This window comes from Danio rerio, chromosome 25, assembly GCF_049306965.1.
Source record: "Danio rerio strain Tuebingen ecotype United States chromosome 25, GRCz12tu, whole genome shotgun sequence".
Classification (NCBI taxonomy): Eukaryota; Metazoa; Chordata; class Actinopteri; order Cypriniformes; family Danionidae; genus Danio; species Danio rerio.
Genome location: NC_133200.1, coordinates 24,414,875 through 24,442,666, shown reverse-complemented (window position 1 = coordinate 24,442,666; position 27,792 = coordinate 24,414,875). Strand labels below are relative to the sequence as shown.

Below are 27,792 nucleotides of genomic sequence, written 5' to 3'. Positions count from 1 at the left end.
ACACCTGCGCAAGCTTACGCTGCCAATTAATTTCATTCATTGGCCCGTTCAATACTCTCCAGATAAGCGGCTTCTGATCCGAATCCTCCCATTCATGGCACTTCCGTTCCCCTCCTCGGGGAACGAAGGGTTACTTCTGTAACCTCGAACGTTCCCTTTGACTGAATCAATTGACCCATACAAATTATTTCTTAACCTATAGATAAAGAATCACTTAGTACCAGAAGACCAATCACTGGGACTTCTATAAAAAAGTCAAGTTGTTCACTCCCGAGAGCTGATTTTAGACGAAAAAATACCCAAGATCGCTGTGATGGTGCATACAGAAGCAGCAGCAGACAGTGCTCGTTATTATATTTAAAACTATTAATAAATCTGACTAAAATCCTAATCCAACCAAAAGCTGCTCTAAAGTTTTTTTGTTATTTGAAAATTTTTGTTATTTGTTAGCGTGTTTTAAACTCAAATAGGCACATATCACTAATTATACACATAGCAATGTATAAAAGCTAGCAAGCATCATTAAATATAAAAAAATTAAGGATTAAAATGTTGGGCCTGTCAGCTTTAATTTGAGGGTATTTATATCTAAATTAGGTGATCAATATAGGAATTACTGCAGTTTTCATATGTGCCTCCCACTTGTTAAGGGTCCTAAAGTAATTGGACATAATAATACTCAAAAATCAAACTTTCACTTTTTAATACTTAGGTGCAAATCCTTTGCAGTCAATTACAGCCTGAAATTTGGAACTCATAGACATCACCAGACACTGAGTTTCATTCCTGGTGGTGCTCTGCCAGGCCTCCACAGCACTTTAGTTCCTGCTTATTCTTGGGGCATTTTCCCTTCAGTTTTGTCTTCAGGAAGTGAAATGCATCCTCAATTGGATTCAGATCAAGTGATTGACTTGGCCATTGCATAACATTCCACTTCTTTCACATTAAAAAACCCTTTGGTTGCCTTTGCAGTATGCTTTGGGCCATTCTCCATCTGCACTGTAAAGTGCCATCCAATGAGTTTTTAAAGGGCCATGAAACCCCCTCGTTTCAGCAGGGTTTAATCACACCTCTACTTCGGAAAAAGTCAGGAAAGTGGGCGTGTCCAGCTCTGTTTAGGGGGGAGTGTTGGAGGAGTAAAAGAAGGAAGGTCTGTAAAAATTTGACAGAACCAGTTCCATTGGCAGCCATACATGCCCACGCCATGTCACTACTCCATACTTCACTGCTTAGGATCAAGAGCAGTTCCTTTCCTTCCTCATACACTACTCTTCCCATCCCTCTGGTACAAGTTGACCTTGGTCTCATCTGTTCAAAGAATGTTGTTCCAGCACAGTGAAAGCTTTTTTTTAGAACTTTAATCTGGCCTTCCTGTTTTTTGAGCTCACCATTGGTTTACATCTTGTGGTGAACCCTCTGTATTCACTCTAGTGTAGTCTTCTCTTGATTTTTGACTTTGATACACATACACCTACTTCCTGGAGAGGATTCTTGATCTGGCCAACTGTTGTGAAGGGTGATTTCTTTACCAAAAAAAAAGAATTATTTGGTCGTCCACCACAGTTGTTATCTGTGGTCCTCCGGTTCTTTTGGTGTTGCTGAGCTCACTGATGCGTTCTTTCTTTTTAAGAATGTTCCAAACAGTTTTTTTGACCATGCCTAATGTTTTTGACATCTCTCTGATGGGTTTGTCTTGTTTTTAGCCTTATGATGGTTTGTTTGACTGATAGTGACAGCTCTTTGGATCTCATCTTTTAAAGTTGACAGTAACCGATTCCAAATGCAAATAGCACACTTGAAATGAACTCTGGACCTGTTATCTGCTCATTGTAATTGGGATAATGAGGAAATAACACACACCGATGTTCTGTGTTAAGTTCCACCATGTAGATAACGAATGTGCCATGGTGTTACCAACTTGCTCTTAAAAGGAATGGTAGATAAGACTCTGATTGGTTTAATGCATGTTCTGTCCATAAACACACGCGTAACACATTAATAGAATAAGGACAATCCTTTAGGCCATGTGCCAGGTGCTACAACCTTTTTTCCTGTACTTAAAATAGCAAAAGTGGATTTGGACAGTTGTCAAGTCACGGGTAATAAAATTTAGCTTTAACCCTATTTAAACACACCTGATCAAACTAATTAAGTCCTTTAGGCTTATTTTAAACTTTGAGGTAAGTGTGTTGAAGCAGAGTTGGAACTAGACTGTGCTGGGCTTTGGCCCTCTAGGAACTGACTTTGACACCCCAAGTGTATCTGCGCCATGTGCTTTAGACTTTGCCATTATATCTCTTTGCCACAGCTCTGGGCTGTTAGCTGAATTCTAAATTTGCTTGGGTCCTCAGAGATATCTAACGTGCCATCTTGCAGGCATAGTAATAAGTGGGGGAGTGGACACACATGCAAATTTGTCAATTCATTGTCCTTTTTTCATACAAGTCAAAGGGATTGGTCTTATAAGGGAATCACTATCTGTCAGTTAAAAAAACAACTTTTCCGTTCCCTCCATCAGGTAATAAGAGATAAATACATAATAGAAACAATTTATTGAAATAAAATGCAGCAAAAACCATTGCAATTAAAAAAGTTGGAGAAAGAAAATGACTTGAGGGAAGTTCAGAAAATAAGTTTTGAAATAAAAGATAAAAAAAACTGTTACTCTCATATACTGTTGAACTTCAAAACTAAACAAAAAGTTGTGCTACAATAAAATGGATTTAGATCCTGCGTTATGATAAAAAAAATAGTTAGCATTTTACCTTCTCTATTAAATGACTCCAAAAATAATAAAAAATTACTTAAATCTGACAAGCTTACAAAGACATTTTTGCATACAATGAAATTATGTATTGCAAGTTTATTTTATAATTGTATGTTTTATTTTGACACTGTAGTCCATGAATCAAAATACTGACCTGAAGTAGTTAATGTTGTTGGCTCAGTTGAAGAAGAGTGTGCTGTGGCAGTGGCTGCTGGCACATTTTGATAAGAGAAAAGTATCACCATTAAAAATTCTTCATTGATTTACAAAAAAATCTGATTTGCAAGAAAACATACTGCACACATATGAAATATAAATATAGAACTGTGTATACAATATACATCAACAATACAATGGATGCACTTTTACAATAAAGTATATATATATAATTACTTGTATGAAGTGTTGTTTGGGACTCAGAAGTGTTTGCACTGGTAGAGGGAGCTGAAATAAAGATCAATAAAAAATTACTGAAATGCTTAAAATAACAAAGTTATGCTCAAATGTTTTTATTTTTTACTTTTGTATTTGACAATGTGCTAAGGTAAAAACATTTTAGCTTTTTTGTATAAAATGTCCTTATTCATTGACAAAAAATAAATTCATTAAATATTAATAACAAAATAGAAAGAAAATGTTTACTGTTTGCAACCTTTAAACCAGGGGTCTCAAACTCGCGGGCCATTTGCGGCCCTCAGTGCAATATTTTGTGGCCCGCGCCGACCGCTGTACACTGACAGAATTAGCGGAGCGGGGAGAGAGAGCGCTCCCCGCTCTGCTGATTCTATCCGTACACAGCGGTCACTGGCATTCCCCGCCCGCCGTGTAAACAAAGATGACGTCACCACGCACCCCGCCCCTTTGTTAGACGCTGTGACGGTAGGGAACTCGCGCTGGCCAGAACCAAGGTAAGCTGTTCCCGCCCCTGCCTGCCACTTAGCTACCTATCTGCAGCCTGCCACCTACCTAGCTACAGCCTGCATCTTATATATATTATAGGTAGATACAGACTGGTACAGACTGATGTGACTGGAGTGGGGTGGGGGTGTTTTATTTATACATATATACGCCTTTTTTTAGGTGAGGCCGGGAATGGAAGTTTTGAGCGAGTTCCCCCAAGCCATACTGAGGGTCTCAACTGCTTCCGCTCTAAAGCTAAATGTGGTTCAGATTTGTGAGAAGAAGCGCTGTCAAGTCTCTGGCAACAAGAACTGTTCATAATCTTCACTCATGTTCTATTAATGTTCAGGACACTTCATGTTCAGAAGAAATAATTAAAACTGTTAATAATGACATTTGAGGACTTTTTTTTGTGAAATCCCTTATGCGGCCCAGCCTCACCCAGACTTTGCCTCCTGCAGCCCCCAGGTAAATTGAGTTTGAGACCCCTGCTTTAAACCATTGTGTTATCTGCAGCAATGTTATTCTCAAATATTTCTGTACTTTGACAGTGTGCTGAGGTGTGTGCTAGCTTTCCCAACACAAGGTAGCTTTTTTATATAAAATGTCCTTATTGACAAAAATAAATTCAATAAATATTAATAACAATAACAAAGCAAATGTTGGATTTTTTAATCATGGTTAATAGTTTCTTATATTATTGTAAACAGTTTCATATTAATAGCTTGCTGATGTGTAATATTCAGGGGGTGATGTAAAATACAGTATTGATTAATAAAATATACAATAATTGTAAATTGCTAAAACTCTCCAATTATAGTCAGCTGTACATATATATTGCTTACTTGTAGATGCTGTTGTGTGAGTTTCAGTTGTAGAAGAGCTTGTACTGGAGGGTGGTGCTGAAATACATAGTTTTGAAAAGGAATTGATAATTTTAGTAATACTCAAATGCCTAAACCAAAGATTTTGTGTACAATTAAACTAAACTAACGAAACAGATTTGTTAGAGTTGTTCCTTGTTAGAGCAACCAACTCCCATGCAAAGAATCACCGGATCAATTCTAGCTCAGAGCAGGTTGGGTGAAAGAGGACTGGCAGGTTACACTTATGATACTTTTGGGAAACCGAGACCAATGATGGAAAGTATTTCAAAAAGTAGTTACTTACTTATATATAAAAGATGTATTTTTGTTAAACGGTTAACATGTTAGCTGTTCTATCAAGTGACCTCATGAATTATTTTTTTTTGTTGTAAAAATCACACTTATAGTAAAGTTACAGTGTACCTGCTTCAAGTACATTTTTGCATACAATTAAATTCTGCATTGCATAAAATGTATTAAACAAATCTATTTTTTTCTGTGTACAGATATGTGTACAATATTTACAGAAATAAAACCAAAAGCAACCCTGATTTTTGAATGCAGAAAATTATGACAATTCTAGAATAAACTGGACTTTGACACCTTTTAATAACTTGAACCTCAAATGATCAATTAAACTGTTTACACAGTAGTCCATGAACAAAAAATAAAAAAACTCAGAAGTTGTTGATGTTTGAGACTCAGTTGAATAAGGGTGTGTCGTGGCATTGCCTGCTCGGACATTTTGATAAAAATAAACATTGAAAATTAAACATACATTGAAATTGCTGATGCTAAATACTTTTTGATGCTAGATTTTGAAATGTTGATTACTATAATATACATCAACAATACAGTGGTTAAACTTTCCTAATAAAGGATTTAGACAGCTGTACATTTGTATCACTTACTTGTATGTGGTGTTGTTTGAGACTCAGAAGTGTTTGCACTGGTAGAGGGTGCTGAAATACGTAGATGCATCAAAAATGTAAATATAATTTAAGTATTATTGAAGTGCTTAAAGCAACAATGTTATGACTTTCTTTTTTTGTCCAATGGCATGACTCATTTATCATTGACTAATTAAAAATCAAAATAAATTTGCAATAAATAGAATAAAAAATGAATTTATCAAAAATAAAAATGATCTGTTGAATTTAAAATAACTGTTAACTGTATTAAAAAGTAATTTTATAGTGAAAAACATTTTTTCTAATAATTAAGTTGCTGATGCTTGATATCCAGGTTATTAAATTGTAGTATTATTGCAATATACAATAACTGAAAAAAGCTAAAACTCTCCACATATAGTCAGCTGTACATATGTATTACTTACTTGTAGGTGTTGCTTGAGTCTCATTTGTACTGGCAGGCGGTGCTAAAATATATAAATGTAAAAAAAAGACAATTTAGTAATTTTAAATTGCCTACAAGAACAATTTTGCAAGTGTCTATAGTCTAAAACCAGCTTATAGTCCAAAACCAGCCTGGTTTAAGCTGGATATAGCTGGTTTTGGCTGGACTCCCAGCTTGGCTAGGCTGGTCAAGCTGGTTTCAGCTGGTCATCTCCCAGCCTGACCAGCTAAGACCAGGCTGGAAATGGCTGGAAACCAGCCTGGAAGTGGCCAAAACCCCTCTAAAACCGGCCTGGTCGACCAGCTAAAACCAGCCAACCAGCCTAGGCTGGTTTAAACTGGATTTTTCAGCAGGGAAGTGAGCAAAAGATAGAAAAAGTTTGAGAAAAACTGACCTAGAAAAACTTTTAAAAAGTCATTTTATAATAAATGATAGAGTAAAAAGTGTCTGTTGTACTTAGTAACTGTGCCAAGATGAAAACAGTTAGCATGTTAGCTTATCTTCTCAATCTCCATCAGCTCACTAAATGACTAAAAATACTCACTTGAAAAAGTTGTTGTTGGAGAAACAGTTGAAGAGTGTGTTGTGGTTGCTGAGAAATTTTGATGAAGTAAAAATTTAAATAAATCACAATTTTCATATTTATAGAAAGATTGACAAAACATTTTTTTTGCATTCAATAAACCTGCTATGCAAGAAAATATACTGTACAAATATACTATAATTTTAGATGGCACTAAATAGTGAACACGGGTTCTAAATAGTGAATATGAAAATATGCTCTTGTTTTTAGTTTGTATTTTTTGCATGCAGTATGGAAAGTGACAAGATGAAGCACAGCACTCAACACTTTTACCATATATTGTCTAAATTTGATGTTATCAGAGGCAAAATGCAAACACTTTATTGTATTTTTTAATTGTGTTATTTGATGTGACTTATTTCAATATATTTGAACCATGAAACATGAAGCGCTTGTTTATTAGCATTTAGCTTCTAGTGATTGGAGACAAGTGTAGCTCAGACCTTTCCCAACCTCCAAAGTGAGCAAAAGGTAGAAAATGTGTGAGTGAGAAGTGTCTGTTGTACTTAGTCACTGTGCTAAGATCAAACTGTTAGCATGTTAGCTTAGCTTCTCAATCTGTTCAATTTGACTGAATGGCTAAAAATACTCACTTGATAAGGTTGATGTTGGAGACACATTTGAAGAAGAGTGTGTCGTCGCTGCAGGGACATTTTGATGAAGTAAAAAACAAAAGTAAATTATTTCTTGAAAGATTTACAAAACATTTTTGCATTCAATGACATCCTGCTTTGCAAGAAAATGTACTGTACAAATATACTTTAATTTTCGATGGCACTGTGTTCTAAATAGTGAACACAAGCTCTAACTAGTAAATAGATTATTAATTATTGCCCGTTCTGTTTGTTCTTTTTGTGTGCAGTATCGAACGTGACAAGATAAAGCACAGCACTCAACACCTTTACTCCAAATTTGACGTTATCAGAGGCAAAATGCAAACACTTTCCAAAATTGTAGTTTAATCATGTTTAGTCATGTTTTTAAAATGTGTCTTATTTCAATTTATTTGAATCGTGAAACTTGAAGCACTTATTTATCAGTCTTTAGCTTCTAGCGATTGGGCACAAGTAGAGCTCAGAACCCTTCCCAACCTCCAAAGTGAGCAAAAGGTAGAAAATGGTTGAGACTTTTAAAAATTTAAATTTGACTTTTAAAAAGCCATTGTTTAATAAATGATGCGTAAAAATGTCTGTTGTACTTACTGTGCTAAGATAAAAACAGTTAGCATTTTAGCTTAGCTTCTCTGTCAACTGACTGTATGATTAAAAATACTCACTTGATAAAGTTGATGTTGGAGACACAGTTGAAGAAGAGTGTGTCGTGGCAGTGGCTGCTTGGACATTTTGATAAAAGAGAATCACAATTTCCTTAATAATTCTTGAAAGACTTAAAAAAACATTTTTGCATTCAATGAAAACTTGCTTTGCAAGAAAAAAGTCCTGCACACATACATGTATATAATATTAGATGAAACTATGTGTAATAGTACACTTTCATGTTATAGTATACATTTCTTGATATTAAACTTGCTGTTGCTAGATTCTGAGAATTTTGAAATGTCTATAAATGCAATTGACATCAACAGTCATTGGTAAAACATTTCTTATCAAGTATTTAGACAGCTGTACATATCTTTTACATACTTGTATTCGCTGTTGTTTGAGACTCAGTCGTAGAAGTTTTTGTACTGGTTGAGACTGCTGAAATATATACAGTAGATGTGTTAAAAATAGGGTGGAAATGAAGTAATACTAAAATGCTAAAAGCAACAATGCTATCTTCATATATTTTGATGATGTGCTAAGGTGAAAAGCAATTAGCAATTTTATTTTCTTCTCTAAAGCGCGGGTTTGTCTTTTCTATAAATTAGTATTTTCATTGACTCATAATTATGCGTGGTTTTTAAATTGTTCTGTTACTCCTATAAAGGTTTGCCCAGAAACTATACCATCAACATTAACTTCATGCTAATTCCATCAATATACAGTATATTTGATGAAAGAGATCCTGACTGAAGTGGTGAAATGTTACATATAATTGTAAACAGTACACATTTTCCTATTAAAAGTAAGCTTCTGATGCTTGATATTCTGGAGGTGGTGTGGAATACTTGCAGTGCCGATTATTACAATATACAATAACTGTAACATGCTAAAACTCTCCAAATATAGTCAACTTTATTTATACATTACTTACTTGTAGGTGCAGCAGTTGTGTGAGCCTCATTTGTAGAAGAGATTGTATTGGCAGAAGATGCTGAAAATAAAAAAAACAAACACATATATTGAAATGCCTTAAAATCAATTTGCATGCAGTTGAAAGATGGGTAGTATATAAAATAACTGCTAAAACTCTCTAAATATAGTCAACTGTACATATATAAGGCCACGTCAATTCGAACTGCCCGATGGCACATGGTCAGCTTGCGAGACGCTCGGTACAGTAGACAGGATCATTACTGGCCCATTCGGGCCTGAATGTATCAAGTTCTGAATGTGTACAAAAGAATGTGTACAAAAGAATTAAAAATGGCAAAATAGGACGAATTTATACCACGTTTCGAAAGTGAAACCACCTCATATTCACTGATTATAAGTTCAGTATTTATTACACAACGGTCTCTTATTTACATTTACATTATAACACATTTAGCTCGTTCTGGTCTGTTATAATAACTGTTTACATTTATATGCTTAACCAGCGTTTCATCACAGTACTCTTGTTACTTCTCATATCTATAGTCTATCCGTTTTCATCTCCTTATTTAATATTTAATAAAACAAGTTCAGTCAAAACAAAACAAAACTGTAGGATTTTTTACATAGAGTGAAATACTTCTCTTTAGATATATTCGATATGTTTAATAATTGTGCACAATACATACATGTAAATGTGTAACTAAAAAACATATACAGCTGATTTAATTGTTGTTTTTAAATCACACAACTGTGGATTACATATAACAACACTGTAATTGTGACAAATTACTGTTTACATTCAATATGGTTCTTTTCTATCCTACAATACTTTTTGTTGGGTTTCTATTTAAGTGTGTTCCTTTTTTGCTCTGACGATGTAGCTGTTTTCTATGGTTCTGTTTACTCTGTTATTTGCACAACATCACAGCAGAGCTTTTTATAGTGTTAATCAGGAAAAAAAAACTGTACTGTATTTATCAAAGACTTTGTTTATAATTTGAAATGTTGTGCAACGGTTTTAAGCAGGAGAAAAACCTGTACTGTATTTTATTTATCAAAGATGTTGTACAGCTGTTATTTTTTGTGCAGCTGTATATTTGTAAACAGGGAGGGCAACCCCTGTGTTTGAATTATATTTTGCTTAAAAAAATGTTTAGTAATTCTCTAGTAACCATTTATGGGAAAATACCGGATGTATATCGTATACCGTCATTCCTCCTAAAAACATCGGGATATAATATTTTGACCCATATCGCCCAGCCCTACTTTATGTGACTATTTATAATGTCATACGGTTCCTTTCACAGCATTGATGCTGGAATGCAATTCAAATATAATCAGTAAAATAGACTTAATCATTCATTTTTTAAAAATCAAAAACTGCTTTTATTTTAGCCAAAATAAAACTAATAAGACTTTCTTTAGAAGAGAAATTATTATAGGAAATACTTTGAAAAATTTTTGAATCTGTTAAACGTCATTTGGGAAATATTTGAAAAAAGTATTCAGAGGAGGGCTAATAATATTGACTTCAACTGTATATGACAGATATAAATATATGAATAACCCAGTGTCAGAACCATCATAGCACCCAAAAGTAATTTGTTTTGTGCATACTTCATTCTGGAAAGTGTCACACAGAAAATCTACTTATAGAGTTATATAACTAATTTATTTGCATGAAATTATTTTTTTTATATATAAATAAACAATAGAATAAATAAAAAGGGAATTTGATTGACAGCATTATAAAGTCTTGTTTATATAGCTTGTTTTATTACTATAGTTCAGTGGTCTCAACCTCAATTCCTGGAGGGCCACAGTTCTGCAGATTTTAGCTCCAACCACCTCCAAATTACACCTGCTTAATAGTCTTTGTAGTGCTGCATTCCAATTCACATACTATTCGTTCTAAATAGTGTTTGAAAATAGAATTACTACGTCCCAAACCTTTGTATGTTGAAAAGAGTATGTCAAAAGTTCCTGGAGGTTTACTATTTCCGGTAAAAACTCGAAGTGTAGTAGTGTCCATAATCTAACCGCTGATATTGCCCACAATACATTGAGCGTTGGATGTGTATTAAAACTACAAACGTGGGTGAAATGTGTAAATAAACTACAAACATGGCGGATGTGCGAGACCAACCATCAAGTACAGAGGCTTCAGTAAAGATGTTTGATTGACTGTTAATTAATATCTAGCCAAAAGGAACATATTTAAATTGCGTTTTCCATGTTATATTTCATTTGCAATGTCAATGTTAAATTATATCAAGATATATTTAGATATTAACGTCTAAATAAATACATCCCCCAAAACCTGAGAAGATTTCTCTGCACAAAAGACTCAGATTTTCCTGCTACTGCTTTTATAATGAGGTATGAAATTTAATATGAAAGAAAAGTGAATGATTTGTAGATGATTGACAGGGGAATATAACTAAGCAACATAACGATCTGTAGTATGTCCCCGAGTTTGCTTACTCTTGTTACAAACTCAAAAGTATATACTTTTCCTTCACAAAAACATACATACTTTTAGGGTGTAGTATACTGTAAGTACTGGGACACAGCATAGTAATTTTGAACACCATGATTAGTTGGATCAGCTGTAATTGATTAGGATTGGAGCAAAACTGTGCAGAGCTGTAGCCCTCCAGGAATTGAGTTTGAGATCCGTTATTTAGCTTCTTACATTTACAAATCAAATAAAATTCTACAATGCCAAAAAATAAAATAAAAATAGACAAATAAAAAAATTCTAGCACAAACACATCATTTCAACATTAGATAACGTATCCTACTATTGATGGCGCTGATGCTTGATACTCATGAGGTGATTTAAAACATTCAATATATAAATTAATTAAATATACATTAACAGTGGAATAAAAAGCATTCCTAAATACTCTACATATATATTACTTACTTGTATTTTGAGATTCAGTTGTAGAGGAGGTTGTATTGGCAGGAGATGCTGAAATGTTTAGATGTATCAAGAAAGAGAAACATTTTAATAGTACTTTAATGCCTCTAATTAATTTTATCTTCATAAGCAATGGTATAATTTTACTGGATGAAATCCAATCAATCTTTTCAAAATATAAAAATCTGGCATCCTGATAGTCTTAGGGTGCTTTCACATCTATAGTTCGCTTCATTTGGTCCGGACCAAGGGCAATAAATGATACATTGTTGCATTTTCTGCCGTCTTTGGGTCGTTTTCACATCACCCTGCTGGCTTTGCTCCGAAGCAGTTAAAACGAACCAAAATGCAGTCATCTGACAAAATCCACATCTCTCATTGGCCAGATGTTGTTGAACATATTTCCTAAACTGCTTATTGATTGGTTAGAATTCATGTGCGGGAAAATGCCAATAAACTCCAGCAGGTAAACAAAACCGGCAGACACAAAATGTCGTTTTTACGCTGGAGGGACGACTGCGCCGACTGATTGTATGCCTGCTTTAGACAAACTATACATTCGAGAATGAAGCACGGTCGCTGCTGGAAAACAGGGTTTTAATGCATCGCTCGTCACTTCAGGATGAGGCATGAATTAGTTTAGCTAAACTGCGACATGGTCATCTTGCGGAAATATTACCAACGATCCATCATGTAATGGTTTTCCCTCTCTCTCTCTCTCTCTGTTGGTAAAGCGCTGTCAACAAATATTTTTCCTCCATATCCCATAAAGCACAGCACATCGGCCTACGGCAGCTGGATTGGTCCAAAAGTCGCAGAACTTTTTACAGTTGGACCTGTTTTAGTACGGATCATATTCTCACCACAAACAAACCGCTTCAGGGTTCGATTGAAAGCGTAACGAGACCACCTTTCGGTACGCTTATTTAGCCCGCTTTTGGTGCGCACTCGAGTGCGATTGCTGCATTCTCATCTGCCCAAACGAACCGCATCAAAAGGAAAACGAACTCTAGTGCGATTCAAATGAACTAAATAAGGCAGGTGTGAAAGCACCCTTAGAGCTGTATTTAAACGATCTAGGCGCAAAGTCGAAAGCGAATAGTGCAAAAGCATTTTGCACATGCCTGAATCCACTTTTGTTATTTTAAGGATGAAAAAATTCGGTTTGCGCCACGGCGCATGGTCTAACATGGTTATGGGTGTGATTTGAGCATAATGTGCTTTAATTCAATCAGAGTCATCTTCCATTCCCTTTCGATTCAGTTGCATCGCACCATGGCGCTTTTGCTATTTACATGGCGGACTTTGTAAGCGAAAAACCTGAATGCTTGACTAGCGAGAAAACAGTTAAATCGATCATCTGCAGCGTGTGGATAAAGAACCAGCCTCCTCCATTCAGCCTCTACTCTTTACTCTTTAACATTTGTGGAGTAAGGAAACGGTGTGGTAAAAACGAATAAATAAACAATAATAACAAAGAGTAGTCAAATAAGTTTTATCCCTTCCAAACACACGTCCTATTCTTATGCCTCATGCTCATGTTATTCAAATTATTCTTGCGCTTGTCTGAAAATAGCAACAAATTATGCCATACACAACTTGCACCTTATTGTATGATAGGGTTGATAGTATGAACTCAACAATGATTCAGCAACTTTAATAACTTCTAATTATAATAGTTTTTTCCAACGAAAATTAGCCCAAGAACAATAAAACTCACTTGAAGGAGCTGATGTTGGAGAAGAGTTTGTTGTGGCAGGGGCTGCTGGGACATTTTGATGAATGAAGAAAGGAGAACAATTTTATTAATATATCAAGATATGCATACAAAAAAAATCTTTTCATTCAATGGATTTTAGCATTGCAGGAAAAAAATATTTCATGAACCGTTTTCCAAAAAATTGTTCACTGTGTAAAACATTTGCTTTCTTTTCTTTTCCATTCCTTACTTGTAGTTGTTGTTGTTTGAGGATCAACTACTGATCGGCTGATGACATGGGATGCTAAAATATTTAGATGTATAAAGAAATGTAAAATAATGTCGGGTATATTTTTTACTAAAAATTATATTTTTAAATGCAGTAAATTTCATACTGCATATATTGTTAAAAGAATATTATATTACTGTAAATTGTGTAAACAGTAAATGTAAATAGTGTGAATAAAATATTTATTGCAAAAACTGGTCAAGATTGGGCCAACTCCCACCCCACTTCCAGTGCAACCAGAGCACCCGGAGGGAACCCACGCAAACATGCAAACTCCACAAATAAATGCCAACTGACCCAGCCGGGGCTTGAACCATTGACCTTCTTGCTGTGAGGTGATTGTGCTACCCACGACACCACCGTGACGCCCCTATATATTTTTTTTATTTATTTATATTAACTCATTTTGTGTCGAAACTCTAATTAATTTGGACCTGATTACTATTTTCAGTTAAAATCTTTACACAATAGCCCATGAATAAAATACTCACTTGAAGGAGCTGATGTTGGAGTCTCAGTTGGAGGAGTGTTTGCTGTGGCAGAGGCTGCTGGGACATTTCGATGAAAGAAAAATAGAAATAATAATTTTTGAAATACTTCTTGAGATTTATACAATTAAATTCTGCATATCAAGAAAAACAAAAATTGTAAACAATACCATATAATACAGAAATAACTGAAATATTGTATTTTTTAATAAATAAAAACAATATTGCAATGCACAAAAATACATTTATCATGCAATTAATTTATCAACTTCAAGTAATTATAACAAATGAGACAAAACTAACTGTAAACTGTGAATAAAGTTTTTTTTCTGAATGAAAAATACTGTGAAATTAAAAAATATATAAATCTTTACAAGTTTATAAATCTTTAATGACAGAAAAACAATTGTCGGAGGTAAATATCACATGACAACAGTCTTGTTGCCTTTTCAAGTTTAGGAACAACAAATAATAACTTGACTTCTAGGTAATCATTTGGTATCAGAAGTGGCTTATATGAAAGATAAAGGCCTCTAGATTGCGCTTTTTTACTTTTAATTTTTAATTATTTAATTATGAAATTAAGGTCTGACTTTGCTTAGACAAAAGTCTTTTCACTTAACAGAATAGAATATAAAGTCATGATGCAGTGGAAAAATAATTAATATTGCATATGACTCCCATGAGTTTGGAGGACTGCATCCATACATCTCTGCAATGACTCAAATCACTTATTCATAAGGTCATCTGGAATGGCAAAGAAAGCATTCTTGCAGGACTCCCAGAGTTCATCAAGATTCTTTGGATTTATGTTCAATGCCTTCATCTTACCCTAGACATGCTCAATAATGTTCATGTCTGGTGACTAGGTAGGCTAATCCTGGAGCACCTTGACATTCTTTGCTTTCAGGAACTTTGATGCGGAGGCTGAAATTTGAGAAGGAGCGCTATCTTGCAGAAGAATTTGCCCTCTTCTTTGGTTTGTGATGTAATGGGCAGCACAAATGTCTTCATACCTCAGGCTGTTGATGTTGCCATTCTCTCTCACGCCCCAAACATTGATTTTTCCTTCACCAAACTTGACTGATTTCTGTGAAAGTTTTGGGTCCATGCGAGTTCCAATAGGTCTTCTGCAGTATTTGTGATGATTCAGATTCAGATGATTCATCTGTCAAATTTACCTTCTGTCCCTTTTCCTAATGATCAACTAGACGTCAAGTTATTATTTATTGCTCTTACAACTGGGATTGATGACAAGACTTTTGTCAGGTAGTGTATGTGTTGTAGCACTTGACTCAAAGATGGAGGATTCCAAAGTTGCAATCTAAAATTCGAATCACATTATTATAGCCACACACTACAGTAAATTAGGTTTTTAGTCCATCTTCAGGTGCTTAGTTTTGCACTATACACACACACACACACGCACACACGCACAGCTTAGTAAATCATGGGAGTAACAATCACATTCAACAATCAAAGCATTCTCTAAATATGCAGGTAGGCAAAACTGCAATCACAAAAATGCTACACAGTGGAGAAAAAAATCTGCAAAGTTTTCCAAAAAAATAAAAAATAAATAAAAATAGTTAACTAAATAAGATTGTAGATTTTTTTTCAACAAAATATTTATTAATTTATCAGTTTGTGTATCACTACAGCTTACAGATTATATAACAATCATGTGTACACAGCACATATTTTACATCCCACTTTCCTTCCCACCAGCCCATGCCCAAACAAGAGGAAAAAGGCAAATAAAAAATTATAAAGATAATGACAGTACTTGCCCTCTGACTAGCCCATCCCCAAACAGAATTTTAAATATTAAATTATATTTAAATAAATGAAGAAATGCATAAATAATAAATAAATAAAAATAAATGAATACATTTATTAATAGTAAAGCAGTAATAATACATAAAATAGTAGGAATAAAAATATTTTTTTCTTACTATTAATTTTTTTTTATCATTACTACTTTATTTATTATTAATTGATTCACCATCATCAAATTAGCTTTGACCTCTAATTATAATTTTCTTATTGAAATGCACAATAGGCTATATGGAAAAAGACTCACTTGAAGGAGCTGATGTTGGAGTCTCAGTTGAAGTAGAGCTTGTTGTAGCAGAGGCTGCTGGGACATTTTGATAAATGAAGAAACAATCACCAAATCAAATTCTGTACTGAAGTAGTGTCACTAGGTTATGTCTTCAACTGTAAACTGTATAAATTAATTCGTTTTTTTTATTATTATTATTAAAATGCTGTAGAGATTATTTATCGACATGAACAAAGTGTGTACTTGACATGTAGACAATTGTATATACCTAAAGTATCTAGTTCTATAATTAAAATCTGTGCAAAACTGCTCATGAATAAAAATACCCACTTAAAGGAGATGTTGATGTTTGAGACACAGTTGAATGAGAGTCTGTTAAAATTTTGATGATTAAAAAACAGAATAACAGTCCTCTTAATATTGGTTGACAAACATTTTGCATACATTGAAATGATGTGTTACACAAATGAAGTCACAGGGCTAATCTGCAGAGTGTTTTCCAAAAAAAAAAACAAAAAAAAAAAAACATAGTTAACTAAATAAGATTGTAATTTTTTTTTTTCAACAAAATATTTATTAATTTATCAGTTTGTGTATTACTATAGCTTACACATTATATAACAATCATGTGTGGACAGCACATATTTTACATCCCACTTTCCTTCCCACCAGCCCATGCCCAAACAAGAGGAAAAAGGCAAATAAATAATAATAAAGATAATGACAGTAATAATGATAAAAACATTAAAATTAGTAATAAATAAATGCAATAAAATAAAAAGTTATGTATTATTAATATAATTAAAACAATAATTAAATAAATGAACAAATGCATAAATAAAAAAAAATAAAAAGAGACATGCTAATTAATGATAAAGCAGTAATAATACATAGAATATTAATAGTAGGAATAAAAATATTTTTTTTTACTATTAATTCTTTTTATCCTCACTACTTTATGTATTATTAATTGATTCACCATCATCAAATTAGCTTTGACCTCTAATTATAATTTTCTAATTGAAATGCACAATAGGCTATATGGAAAAAGACTCACTTGAAGAAGCTGATGTTGGAGTCTCAGATGAAGTAGAGTTTGTTGTAGCAGAGGCTGCTGGGACATTTTGATAAATGAAGAAACAATCACAAAACCAAATTCTGTACTGAAGTAATGTTACTAGAATATGTCTTCAACTGTAAACTACGGAAATAAAATAGTTTTTTATTATTATTAAAATGCTGTAGAGATTATTTATCGACATGAACAAAGTGTGTACTTGACATGAAGACAATTTCATACACCTAAAGTACCTAGTTCTATAATTAAATCTGTACAAAATTGCTCATGAATAAAAATACTCACTTAAAGGAGATGTTGATGTTTGAGACACAGTTGAATGAGAATCTGTGAAAATGAAAAAAAAAAAAAGAATTACAGTCTTCTTAATATTGATTGACAAACGTTTTTGCATACAATGAAATTACGTGTTACAAATAAAGTCACTGGGCTCTATTTTAACGATCTATGTGCAAAGTCTAAAGCCTGTGCTGCAAAAGCATTAAGAGCATGTCCGAATCCACTTTTCTATTTTAAGGACGAAAAAATACGGTTTAACAGGGTCTAACAGGGTTGTGCCTATTGAGGTATGGGTGTGTTTTTGAGTATAGCGTGCATTAAATCAATCATTAATCAGTTGCGTCGCACCATGGTGCATTTGCTATTTACATAGCGGACTTTGTAACTGGAAAAAATGAACGCTTCACTAGCAAGAAAACTTTAAACAGGCCAGCTGCACAAGGAGAACAAGCCTCCTCCATTTGGCCTTTTTACTTTTATCGGAATGAACCGCCGCGCAAAGATTTGTTTCAAAACTATTTCAACAATATTTATCAAAACTAATAAATGAACAATAACAAGGAAGTGTGGTCAAACAAGTTATATCAAAACACACGTCTTATTCTTATGCCCAATATGGTGATGCATACTGTGTGTCTCCTAAATCCGACAGATGGACAAATATTTTTTTTTTATTAAAACAAATATAAGTATGGATATACTGCTTATATTAATAACATTATTTAAAAAAAGAAAATTGTCATGATTAAACTGAAAAACCCCCAGTCATGAAGGTATCATTGTTTTATGATTATATATGTAGTAAATAATCATTTTTGTAATATTTTAATCCTATAATTTTTCATTTATGTTTTATATGTAAAGATATTTGTGTATTGCTGTACTTCCTGTGTGTATTAAGAATTTGAACCTGCATAGGCGCATAACTAACGCGCTAGACTTTAGAACAGCTTTTAGTTTATCAATGGTGCAATCTATTTTAGTTCCTTAAAGGTTCAGGACACACTGGAGAACTTTTTTATTTTATTTTAACAGATTTGATTGTGTTGAGCATCAGTTAAGACAATGTTAGCACCTGTCAGCTTTAATTGTGGGGAAAACTGGATAATTTTGAGCTATTGTCAGCTAATTTCAGCTTCCGGGTTAAAAATGATTTTTGGGGCGGGATCAAAATCGGCGACGTAGCGCAGTACTGCAAGTGCAATGGTGAGGCGTTGGTTTCTCATTATTATTCATAGTGGAGTTTTCTTATCCTATGAGAAGACCCGGCTGCTTAATTATTCATGAGACCTACCAGACCTGCCAGTGTCAAGCCCGAGCTATGAGACACAGACCCACGGCACACAGTATTTAGCCGTTCATGAAGGCTCATATGCGTTTATTTCCATGATCCACGGGGTTTGTTGCATGTTTTCCCCCGCGATCTTGTCAGGGCCGATCATACAGCAAAGCTGTGTGTGTGCTGCTAGCATTTTTGTCGGGAGAGCAGCACGAGAATTAGAGAATGGCGGACGCTGTCTTTTATCAGGAGTTCGTTCACATCCAGACACATCACTGTGCTGCTGTGTTTGCCTAAATCCTCCAGATTACCAGCAGGGCTAATGGTTAAAATAGACAGGTCAGGAGACCTGCTGCACTGAGTCTGCTGGATACGGGGATTGAGGGAGAAGTCCTCATTTAAAGGGTTTACATGAACACATTTATCTTTATAATGATATAAATTGTGGTTATGTGTATATGAAATTACGAATACCAAATGTAGCAGGGCATTAAATCACTGTCAATTTCTTTGCATTTTAACTTTGTAAATTATAAACTCATGCGTCTCCTCACAGTTTGTCTCATTTTGTGAGCTAACTGACAACAACAGTTGTTCGCTCACGTTCTCCCCTGCTGGCTACACCCACTCCTGCCCGATGCTCGCGGAGCTCCACGTCCAGTAATCATGCATCTTTTGAAAAAATTCTGAAGTAGATTTTAACCGAAATTGGGGGGTGTCGTGGCCCTTTAAAATAGCAACGTGCCAACATTGCGCCTTGACAAAAATCTTTATAGACCAGCACAACCAGTACAGATTATTACAGTATACATTCAGAGGAAAATAGTAAATAAAGTGTTTAGACATCTGTAATTATATATATATTACTTACTTGTAGGTGCTGCTGTTTGAGATTCAGTTGTAGAAGAGTTTGTACTGGCATGAGATGCTGAAATAATAAAATGTATTAGAGATTAGAAACACGGTTTATGTAGCAATAAAAATAATAAAAGGACTTTTCTGCAAATGAATGAAATATCATACCAAAAAAACGATAACAGTGTAAGAAAGATACACTTCCGGCAGTACTTAAACTTTTGCAGCCTTGATGTTTTAATGCAATTAAAATATATTCAGTCAAATAGACTTAAGCATTCGTTTAGTTGTTTAAGTGTAAAATGTGATGAAAATGAGTGTAAACGCTACCAATGTCAGTAGCAGAAGGTTAGCGCTGAAACTCCTTTGAAAAATAAATTAAATTTTCATATTTTAAAGACATGGAGGGGGAAATTTAAATTCATTGCAGTGCTTTTTGTCTTGTTTGATACCCACTTTGTATTGTATACTGTACAAATCAAACTTTATACATCAGGCAGCAAAGATCACAGATTTTTAAAGAAATCAGATCTTAAACATGGTGATTTTGTAATGGCAAGACCGTTCATTGGAAGCGCTTGAGCTGGCTGGCTGAAAATTAAAAGTCTGCGTGGAAGTACCTCATCTGCAAGGTCATGTATTTCAATAAACAGAGCTTTACTACGTCTGAAGGGTTTCAAAACATTTAGAAAATTTAATGGTTCTTCCCTCAGGGGGTGATCTGTGTAATACTATTTAATCCAAATGAATCACATGGCTTCACTCAGACTGCCTCCAGTGGTAAATCACTGAACATGTTTCAAAGCTTTTACCTGATTTATAGAAGTTTGTAGACATTTGCTAAAGAGCTCCATATTATGGGTTTTTGAAACTTTTCATCCATGCAGTGTTTAACACAGCACTAAGTAAATGAAAACATCCAGCTGAGGTTTAAATCTGAAAGTGCACCGTGTTTCAAACTATTGATTCTATTGAATCGACTCAGAGTTACATGAATGATTCGTGCTTTGTTCGGATCTTTTGCGTTTTCGATTCGATGTTGATATGGGACCTCACCAAATATGAAGTACTGGGTCCGGTAGTAAAGTGAATGCACCTTTCCCTTCACACACAAGCATAGTGCGAAGGATCATGGGATTGATGACGCGAAGTTTACTATCACTAAGAGATGACCAAGCGGAATAAAAGGGTAAAGTTCGTTTTCACAACAATACCACAGTATACCATGTGCTGTGTTTGTTCCTGTCATTTTTATGATGATTGATTAAATAATGGGATTCGCCGGCTGTTTGGTTTTAAAGGGTAACGGAACGCCAAAACACATTTTTTTGAGCTGTTGACAGTCGTATATTTGTCCCAAACTGCTAAAAACACTATTAGGACACATATATTTCACTATTAAGGGAAAATTGGTTGTTTTTGCCTTATTTTGAGCAAATTGTACTCCCGGTTTGAAACAAGTTTTTAAAGCTGCGTCACGGCCATAAGATCTTAGCGTGTATTCCAGCGTGTGGACTAGACGTCTGTACCTAGGAGTGCCTTATTACGTCTCTGAGTGTGTTGCATTCATTCATGAGTATGACTTGGTTCAAACCAATCAGCGCGCTCTATTGTGCAACTTCATTAATATTAATTAATGCTACAGTGTTCAGATGGCAGAGAGACATTGTGTTGCCAAAACAAGCGTGCAGTGTTGCTTTTATAATTTGCTGCAGTGAGGGTTTTGTTTTCATTTTCTCTCTATGAGAGAGCAGCTGGACTCACATGTGTCAACGACACATACGTGTCTAAGGAAATTTTTTTTTTAGCTGAGAGCTTTTCTCATCTGGAAATGGTGACATCCAGATTTGCTGCTCGTCTCCTCTTAATAAAGATGCGGCTCTAGTTGCTGTTGATTGTCCTGTCTCTGCAGATTTGGAAAGTGAGCGACTTGTGGTCTTTGCTTGTTTATTCAGATGGCAAAGTTAGTTCTATCGAACTAACTATTACACCGAGTGTAAACATATAAGCACAACAATCAAACTTACGTTGTGTAGGATTTTCGACGCATTTTGTGACGGGAATAACACACACGGCTTTCTGACTCTACATGCCGAGTGCATCTAAGTTTGGGGGAAACGCGGAGGTTTATTTCCTCTCATTAGCTGTGCGGTAACAAACATTGCATGAAAAACATGCATAGAGCAGTTTCTCGAATCAAATATCTTGTTAGTCACGAGGGGCATGAATGAAATTCCTAAATGAAAGAGCCAAACTGCAATTAAAGTTCACCATTTAATAATTTGTCAAATAATTCGATTACTGATGTCCATGTAAACACAGTCACTGTCTTTCTCCCGTGTGTGTGTGTGTGTGTGTGTGTGTGTGTGTGTGTGTTTTGCTCCTCCGACAATGCCCCCTAAACAGAGATGGACATGCCCACTTTCCTGACTTTTTCCAAAGTAGAGGTGTGAAAAAACCCTGCTGAGAGAAGGGGGTTTCGTGGCTAAAATGCAAGGATCAGCAAAGACTACTAATGTATGGGACTTTGGCCCCGTTTACACTAGTGCGTTTTAGTTTTAAAACGGCGTTTTAGAATGAAAACGATCCGCGTCCACACTCGCGTTTTACCCAGCGTTTCTGAACTGCTCTCCGTCCACACCAAAACGCTGAAAACGCACATCACGTGACCACACACACACTCTCAGGCAAGCGCTGTAGCCAATCTACCCAGATGAGAGCTGTGCTAGTCGGACTTCTCATCAAGCATCTCCCGCTGGATCTAACCTCACTATATTTATTAAACGGAATATTTCTTTCATCTTGTTGTCTTTATTTAACGACATATTCATTGGACATTGGAATCTATTACTTGTTCTCAGGTAACGTGTTTTGGCTAAGCGCAAAGATAAGTTAATGATTAATGTAAGCACGTACATTCTGTATATTGACTGATCGCTTGCCTTTATTTCCTATAATGTATAAACTTATTGTATGTTATACTTTTATAATATTATCGATTAAAACTGATATTCAGCAAAGAGAGGGTGTGTTTCGTATTTTCACTGAAATTGAAAGGAGGCAGTTGTTATCGGCTCCGTTTTGTTATAAATATGCACACAGTGAAGATGACGCTCATATTTGCAGCACGGCGCCTCAACATTTTTGCTGTCTGTTTAGTTGTTAATATTAAAATGAAAATAGGCAGTTCCTTATATCATGTTTACATTTTATTGTTGAGAAAGTAAAACAACGTAGCCAGGGTGATGTGAATGAAGTTATAAAGTACACTGTTCCCTTTGAAGATTTACCTGTGTCCTCGGTATAGTCTGTTTTCCATATCAAACTGAGAAGAAGAGACTGCAGCCATGATCAAACTTGCGAAGTTTTAACTTACACGGAGAAGATGCAGGACTGAACTGTGCGTGTTAGGCTACTTAATATTCAGGAAAAGCCCCAATCAGAGAGGCGAATGTCTGCAGCCCCGCCTCCGTTTTCAAATGTCTCCGTTTTCCATCATCCACACTGAGACGGAGCAGCTGCGTTTCAGAATGAAAACGGCCTCTCCAGCGTTTTCGAAACGCTCCGTTTTCGGCGCTCGAGAACTCCGGCGTAGTGTGGACGGATGGCGTAACCGTAGCAAAACTTATGCGTTTTCAAACTAAAACGCATTAGTGTAAACGGGGCCTTTGTCAGCAACTTTTACACAGTTTATTAGCACCAGTTCTTCTTCTTCCTTCAGTTCATTTAAGTGTTTTTCCTTCCTACAGAACCTGTAAGTGTAAATAAAGTTTTTGCCTCGTTTTTTGTAGTTTGCAAAATATGTATTTAATTGTGTCGTAACTTGTAATCGCTCTGTGCAGCTTGTAATCACGTATCTGTGCTTGTATGTGCTGTATCTCTCAGGTTAAATCTGTATGGTTCTTCCTTGGTGCTTCTTACTTTATTGATGTAAATGCGTTTTGTGCTCTCAATCTCTTGCTGTTTGTCAGTGTGATAGCAACCATCAGCTGTTCCTACACATTTAGGGCACAGTCAATTTTCAAAATAGTTCAACTTTTGCCACTGTGTGCATTAACACCCCATGTGTGTGACATTGTTATTACTTGGGGTTAGTGTTAAGAAAAGAGGAATATGCTGGTGTTTAACTGCACTGCATTAATGCATTTCTGCATTGGGCTCACACATATATTGTACTCTGCTCTCACTACTTCATAACCATTGTAGGCGTTTCTCTTTATCTCGCACTTAACCCAGTGGACCAATCTCAACAAACTGGAACATCGGACCTATCACCACAGGTTAGCATCACTTAAAGGAGGGGTTTGGGAACAAATGAATCCCTGAACAAATCATATGGAAGTCGGTGGGATAGTCAGGTAAAAATAAATGCATATTATAAGACAATAAAAATGTTTTTTCGACCTTGCGTGCATATCAGCCTGTTGTTGGAGATGCCCAAAACCAAAATATGATGTTTTATGATGCATAATAGGGGCTCTTTAATGAGACGTTTGTTAAATGAAAAGGAATAACAGTTCATGATAGTTATCAATTACATAAAGGGTTAATATATTGATAATACATATTGCAGAATTCCAACACTAAGATATACCTGTAATTATCATTTTCCAATTTAAATGTTTACAAAATTGTTTATGAATTAAAATACTCACTTGAAGGAAATGATGTTGGTAACACAGTTGATGTAGAAGCTGTTGTTGCAATGGCTGCGGGACCTTTTTGGCGAATGAAGAAACACAATCACAATCAAGTTTCCTTAGTATTTGCACTGCTTATTACAATATATTTTAATAGTAAAATGTAAAACTAAACATGTTTGAAAACTGCATCTTTATTATTTACTTGTAGATGTTGTTGTTTGAGACTCAGTCGTAGAAGACCTTGTACTGGCAGCTGGTGCTGGAATAGTTAAATTTATTAAAAAAAAAAAAAAAAAAAAACAGAAACATAATTAGAACATAAGCCAGACATTGTTAAACTTTTATTTTCTTGCTGTATGCTACTCCATTAAATGCTAATGGAATATGACTACTTCTGTAAATGATGTACATTTAAATAAATTTGCTGCAAATGCAATGAAACTGCAAGAACTGTCAAACATGCATATTTCTTAATGTGTGTATAGATATTGTTTTAAACGAATCAAAACGAAAGAACTGTAGCAACAAATCTGATTTTGTGACTATTGATACACACTTTCAACAACAATTCAATTATTTGTCCAATTAAAATGCTTACTTGATGATGGAGAGTTTGTTGTGGCAGTGGCTGCTGGGAATATTGGATCAAATAAGACACTTATAATGACACTTATTAACATTTGTTGACAGGTTTACAGAAATGTTTGTAGTCCAAACAACAAAATTCTGAATAACAAGAATATTATTACAAAATTGTTTAATAAATGTCACAAACAGTAAGTGCTGTTAGCAGTAAACATTGTTCGTATTACTAAAGGTGCTGGTGCATGATGGGAGGTGATTTGAAATATATGAAGGTATGATTATTAGAATAAATATCTGCAGAACTTGCAGAATATTTGCAAGAATTGCAAACTTGTAAAATGTTTCTAATAAAGCGTTTAAACAACTACATAAAATAAAGCATTGCTTACTAGTAGGTCCTGATGTTTCAGAAGTACTGGCAGGGGACGCTGAAATATTTAATAATAGAAAAAGATAAATCAATTAAGTTTTATGGTAAACGCTCAAACTACTTTTTTTTTTGCATACAATGAAACTCTAAATTGCAAGAAATGTTATTATACAAACATATCATATAAAAAAATTAACAAATTAAATCAAGGTGCAATCAGCTGGCAGCCACTGGGTTTCAATATGTCCCAGGGGACTTCACTGGGATTTCCAAAAAGGCATCTTAAAAGAGCAAAACAAACCTCTAAAAGAGATATTGATTGGTTAGATTTTTTTTTTTTTTTCAAAATGGCTGACCAGCCATTACACCACCATACAGTGGTTTCTGACCAGGATGACAGCAACAGTCGCTTTATTACATGTTTGGGTATCCAGCATGTGAACAGTGTTTTCTTGCAGTTCATGCCCTCATCGCAAAAATCAAACAACATATCAGTTGTTTCCCATACTTCTGTGAACACTGAAGATCACAGTGCAAGCTAACCCACTGCCAAACACCCTGTGGTCCTCGCACTCATTTGCAGCCCATTCCATCCAGGCTTCAGACGAGGGTGCAAAGTTCATGAGAATGGCCAACTTGATAGGTGCTACATGGGGGCTATGAAGAATGGTAAAATAACTCTCAACCCCTCCATCCAATTCCACCTAGGAGTGCACAAAGAGCTCACACAGGCATGATGGACTCCTTTCCTCTGCCCAGTCGATGAGCTCTTCCACTCTCATCATCCTTGATGGTGGAAAGACCCAGTGTTATGTGGTAATCCCCAAGGTGGAGAAGGCAATTTTGTTCAGTTTTTGCCTGCAAGACATCACTCCGGGGCACGATAGATCTTAATAGGTCCAAAGCATGTTCAAGAGGGCCAGACTACTTCCACCGGGCATGCTACTGTATGGCCACTTACCTGGCTTACTTTCAATGTTTACTTACCTGGCAGTGGTGCAGCTGCATGACGGAGGTCCTTTCCCAGAGATTATGCACAGTGATCATTATGGTCCAAACTTGGCTACCAACTAAGCACTTATGACAACTTAAAAGAATGTTGGCTACTAAAGCGATTCAGGAACACCACCTCTAGCTGAACCTGGTAGATATGTGGGCTATTCCACCTCCCCCACAGCAGGAGAGCTCTACATTGTACAGTACATTTTATGTTGAGCTTGCTGCAAGAAGCAAATGCCCCTATACCAGGGCACTGCTAAGTCTAGCAAATTGACCATAAAGCATCCCTGAGACAGGCCATCTAGAGGCACGGATGGCTGCTCTGTCCTCAGTAAAGGGCCAGTTACAAACCATCGTTTCTCCAACTACCTTTTATCACTGGCTTCACAGCTGGCAGAACCCACATTCTCAAAACAAGAGAAGCTTTTCCAATCTCTGGGTATGAACCCTTGAGGGTTGCTAGTGAGAGACATGCTGTTTTTCTGCCCACACACCTGAGAAATACACTTCAGGATGTGCTGTCACCCAAGACAGGTGTATGTCAGCAATCAACCCAATTATGCCTCTTGCATGGGCTTTGACAGCCTTGATGGCTCATTCAGATGATCCGACTCAGCTCTTCGATTCAGTTCTATACACGGCCTACCAAGTTCGGGGGCATGTAATGCACCTCCATGGCTTCACAGCTGCCCATCTCTTGTATAAGATCTTGTTATGATCAATCCAGGATCTCCACACTTTTAATTTTTTGCACAAGATATCAATCAAAATGCTCACACAGATGCACATACTTTTGATTCATTTGTCCATAGAATTTATTTACAGCCAGTTTCTTCGGTTTGCATTTGAGGGTTGGGCAAAGAAGTACAAGGTCCTCCATTTAGAGCTGTCCTATGAGTCTTTATCATGGTCAAAGTGAGTGTGCTTATTGGGCATTTGCATTCTCAATTATACAGTCACTGGTCTATTCTACCAAAGTCTTGGGATCAACTCATGATGTACAGCAGGGCTCACGAAACGTGTTCCTGGAGGCCTCTGTCCTGCAGAGTTTAGCTCCAACCTTAGTCAAATCCTAGACTATATATTAAAGATCTTTTTAGGTTTACTTGAAACTTCCAAATAGGTGTGTTGAGGCAAGTTGGAGCTAAACTTTACAAGGACAACCAGGATAAAGATTGGTGACCCCTGATGTAGAGGGACATGGTGTTTCAGCACCTTAGCCAGTTTGCCTTTGGGAAGCCAAAATAATAGCAGTCACCCCTATGCAGAACATTTTTTGGGATGGAGCTTAACTTGGTTACCATGACGGCACATCTCACCACCCAACATGCCAAGTTTCTATATTGCTCAGCAGGAAGAATGTGATATCACTGTACATTTTTCTTGAGGGTTCTGGGACATAAGGCTTCCACAGCTGTGGTTACCCCACTAGGTTGGCAGAGGGGGTGTGCTATTTACAAGCAAAAGTCGGCCCACTGGATAGTGTATCTTACCAGTCACTTGTTACAACTTCCTTATTTCAATTGTTTTTGAAATATATATTCTAATAATTAAATATGGTTGTCAG

General features: G+C 35.6%; 1 protein-coding gene across 1 annotated transcript in view; it reads right to left on the bottom strand.

Moving 5' to 3' along the window:
• ptprjb.1 (protein tyrosine phosphatase receptor type Jb, tandem duplicate 1) overlaps positions 1-27,792 on the bottom strand; it is a 180,342-nt gene that overhangs the window by 59,149 nt on the left and 93,401 nt on the right. The window contains exons 167-188 of the mRNA XM_073943145.1: positions 25,246-25,284; positions 24,870-24,902; positions 24,474-24,530; positions 24,284-24,346; positions 19,645-19,701; positions 17,501-17,542; positions 17,195-17,248; positions 16,468-16,509; positions 16,156-16,209; positions 14,076-14,132; positions 13,317-13,361; positions 11,600-11,647; positions 8,669-8,728; positions 8,116-8,172; positions 7,749-7,805; positions 7,066-7,113; positions 6,434-6,481; positions 5,870-5,911; positions 5,445-5,495; positions 4,513-4,569; positions 3,161-3,211; positions 2,922-2,978 (exon numbers count right to left, since the gene is read on the bottom strand). Of these exons, the coding sequence (XP_073799246.1) occupies positions 2,922-2,978; positions 3,161-3,211; positions 4,513-4,569; positions 5,445-5,495; positions 5,870-5,911; positions 6,434-6,481; positions 7,066-7,113; positions 7,749-7,805; positions 8,116-8,172; positions 8,669-8,728; positions 11,600-11,647; positions 13,317-13,361; positions 14,076-14,132; positions 16,156-16,209; positions 16,468-16,509; positions 17,195-17,248; positions 17,501-17,542; positions 19,645-19,701; positions 24,284-24,346; positions 24,474-24,530; positions 24,870-24,902; positions 25,246-25,284 (1,119 nt within the window). The remainder of the gene's footprint in view (positions 1-2,921; positions 2,979-3,160; positions 3,212-4,512; positions 4,570-5,444; positions 5,496-5,869; positions 5,912-6,433; positions 6,482-7,065; positions 7,114-7,748; positions 7,806-8,115; positions 8,173-8,668; positions 8,729-11,599; positions 11,648-13,316; positions 13,362-14,075; positions 14,133-16,155; positions 16,210-16,467; positions 16,510-17,194; positions 17,249-17,500; positions 17,543-19,644; positions 19,702-24,283; positions 24,347-24,473; positions 24,531-24,869; positions 24,903-25,245; positions 25,285-27,792) is intronic.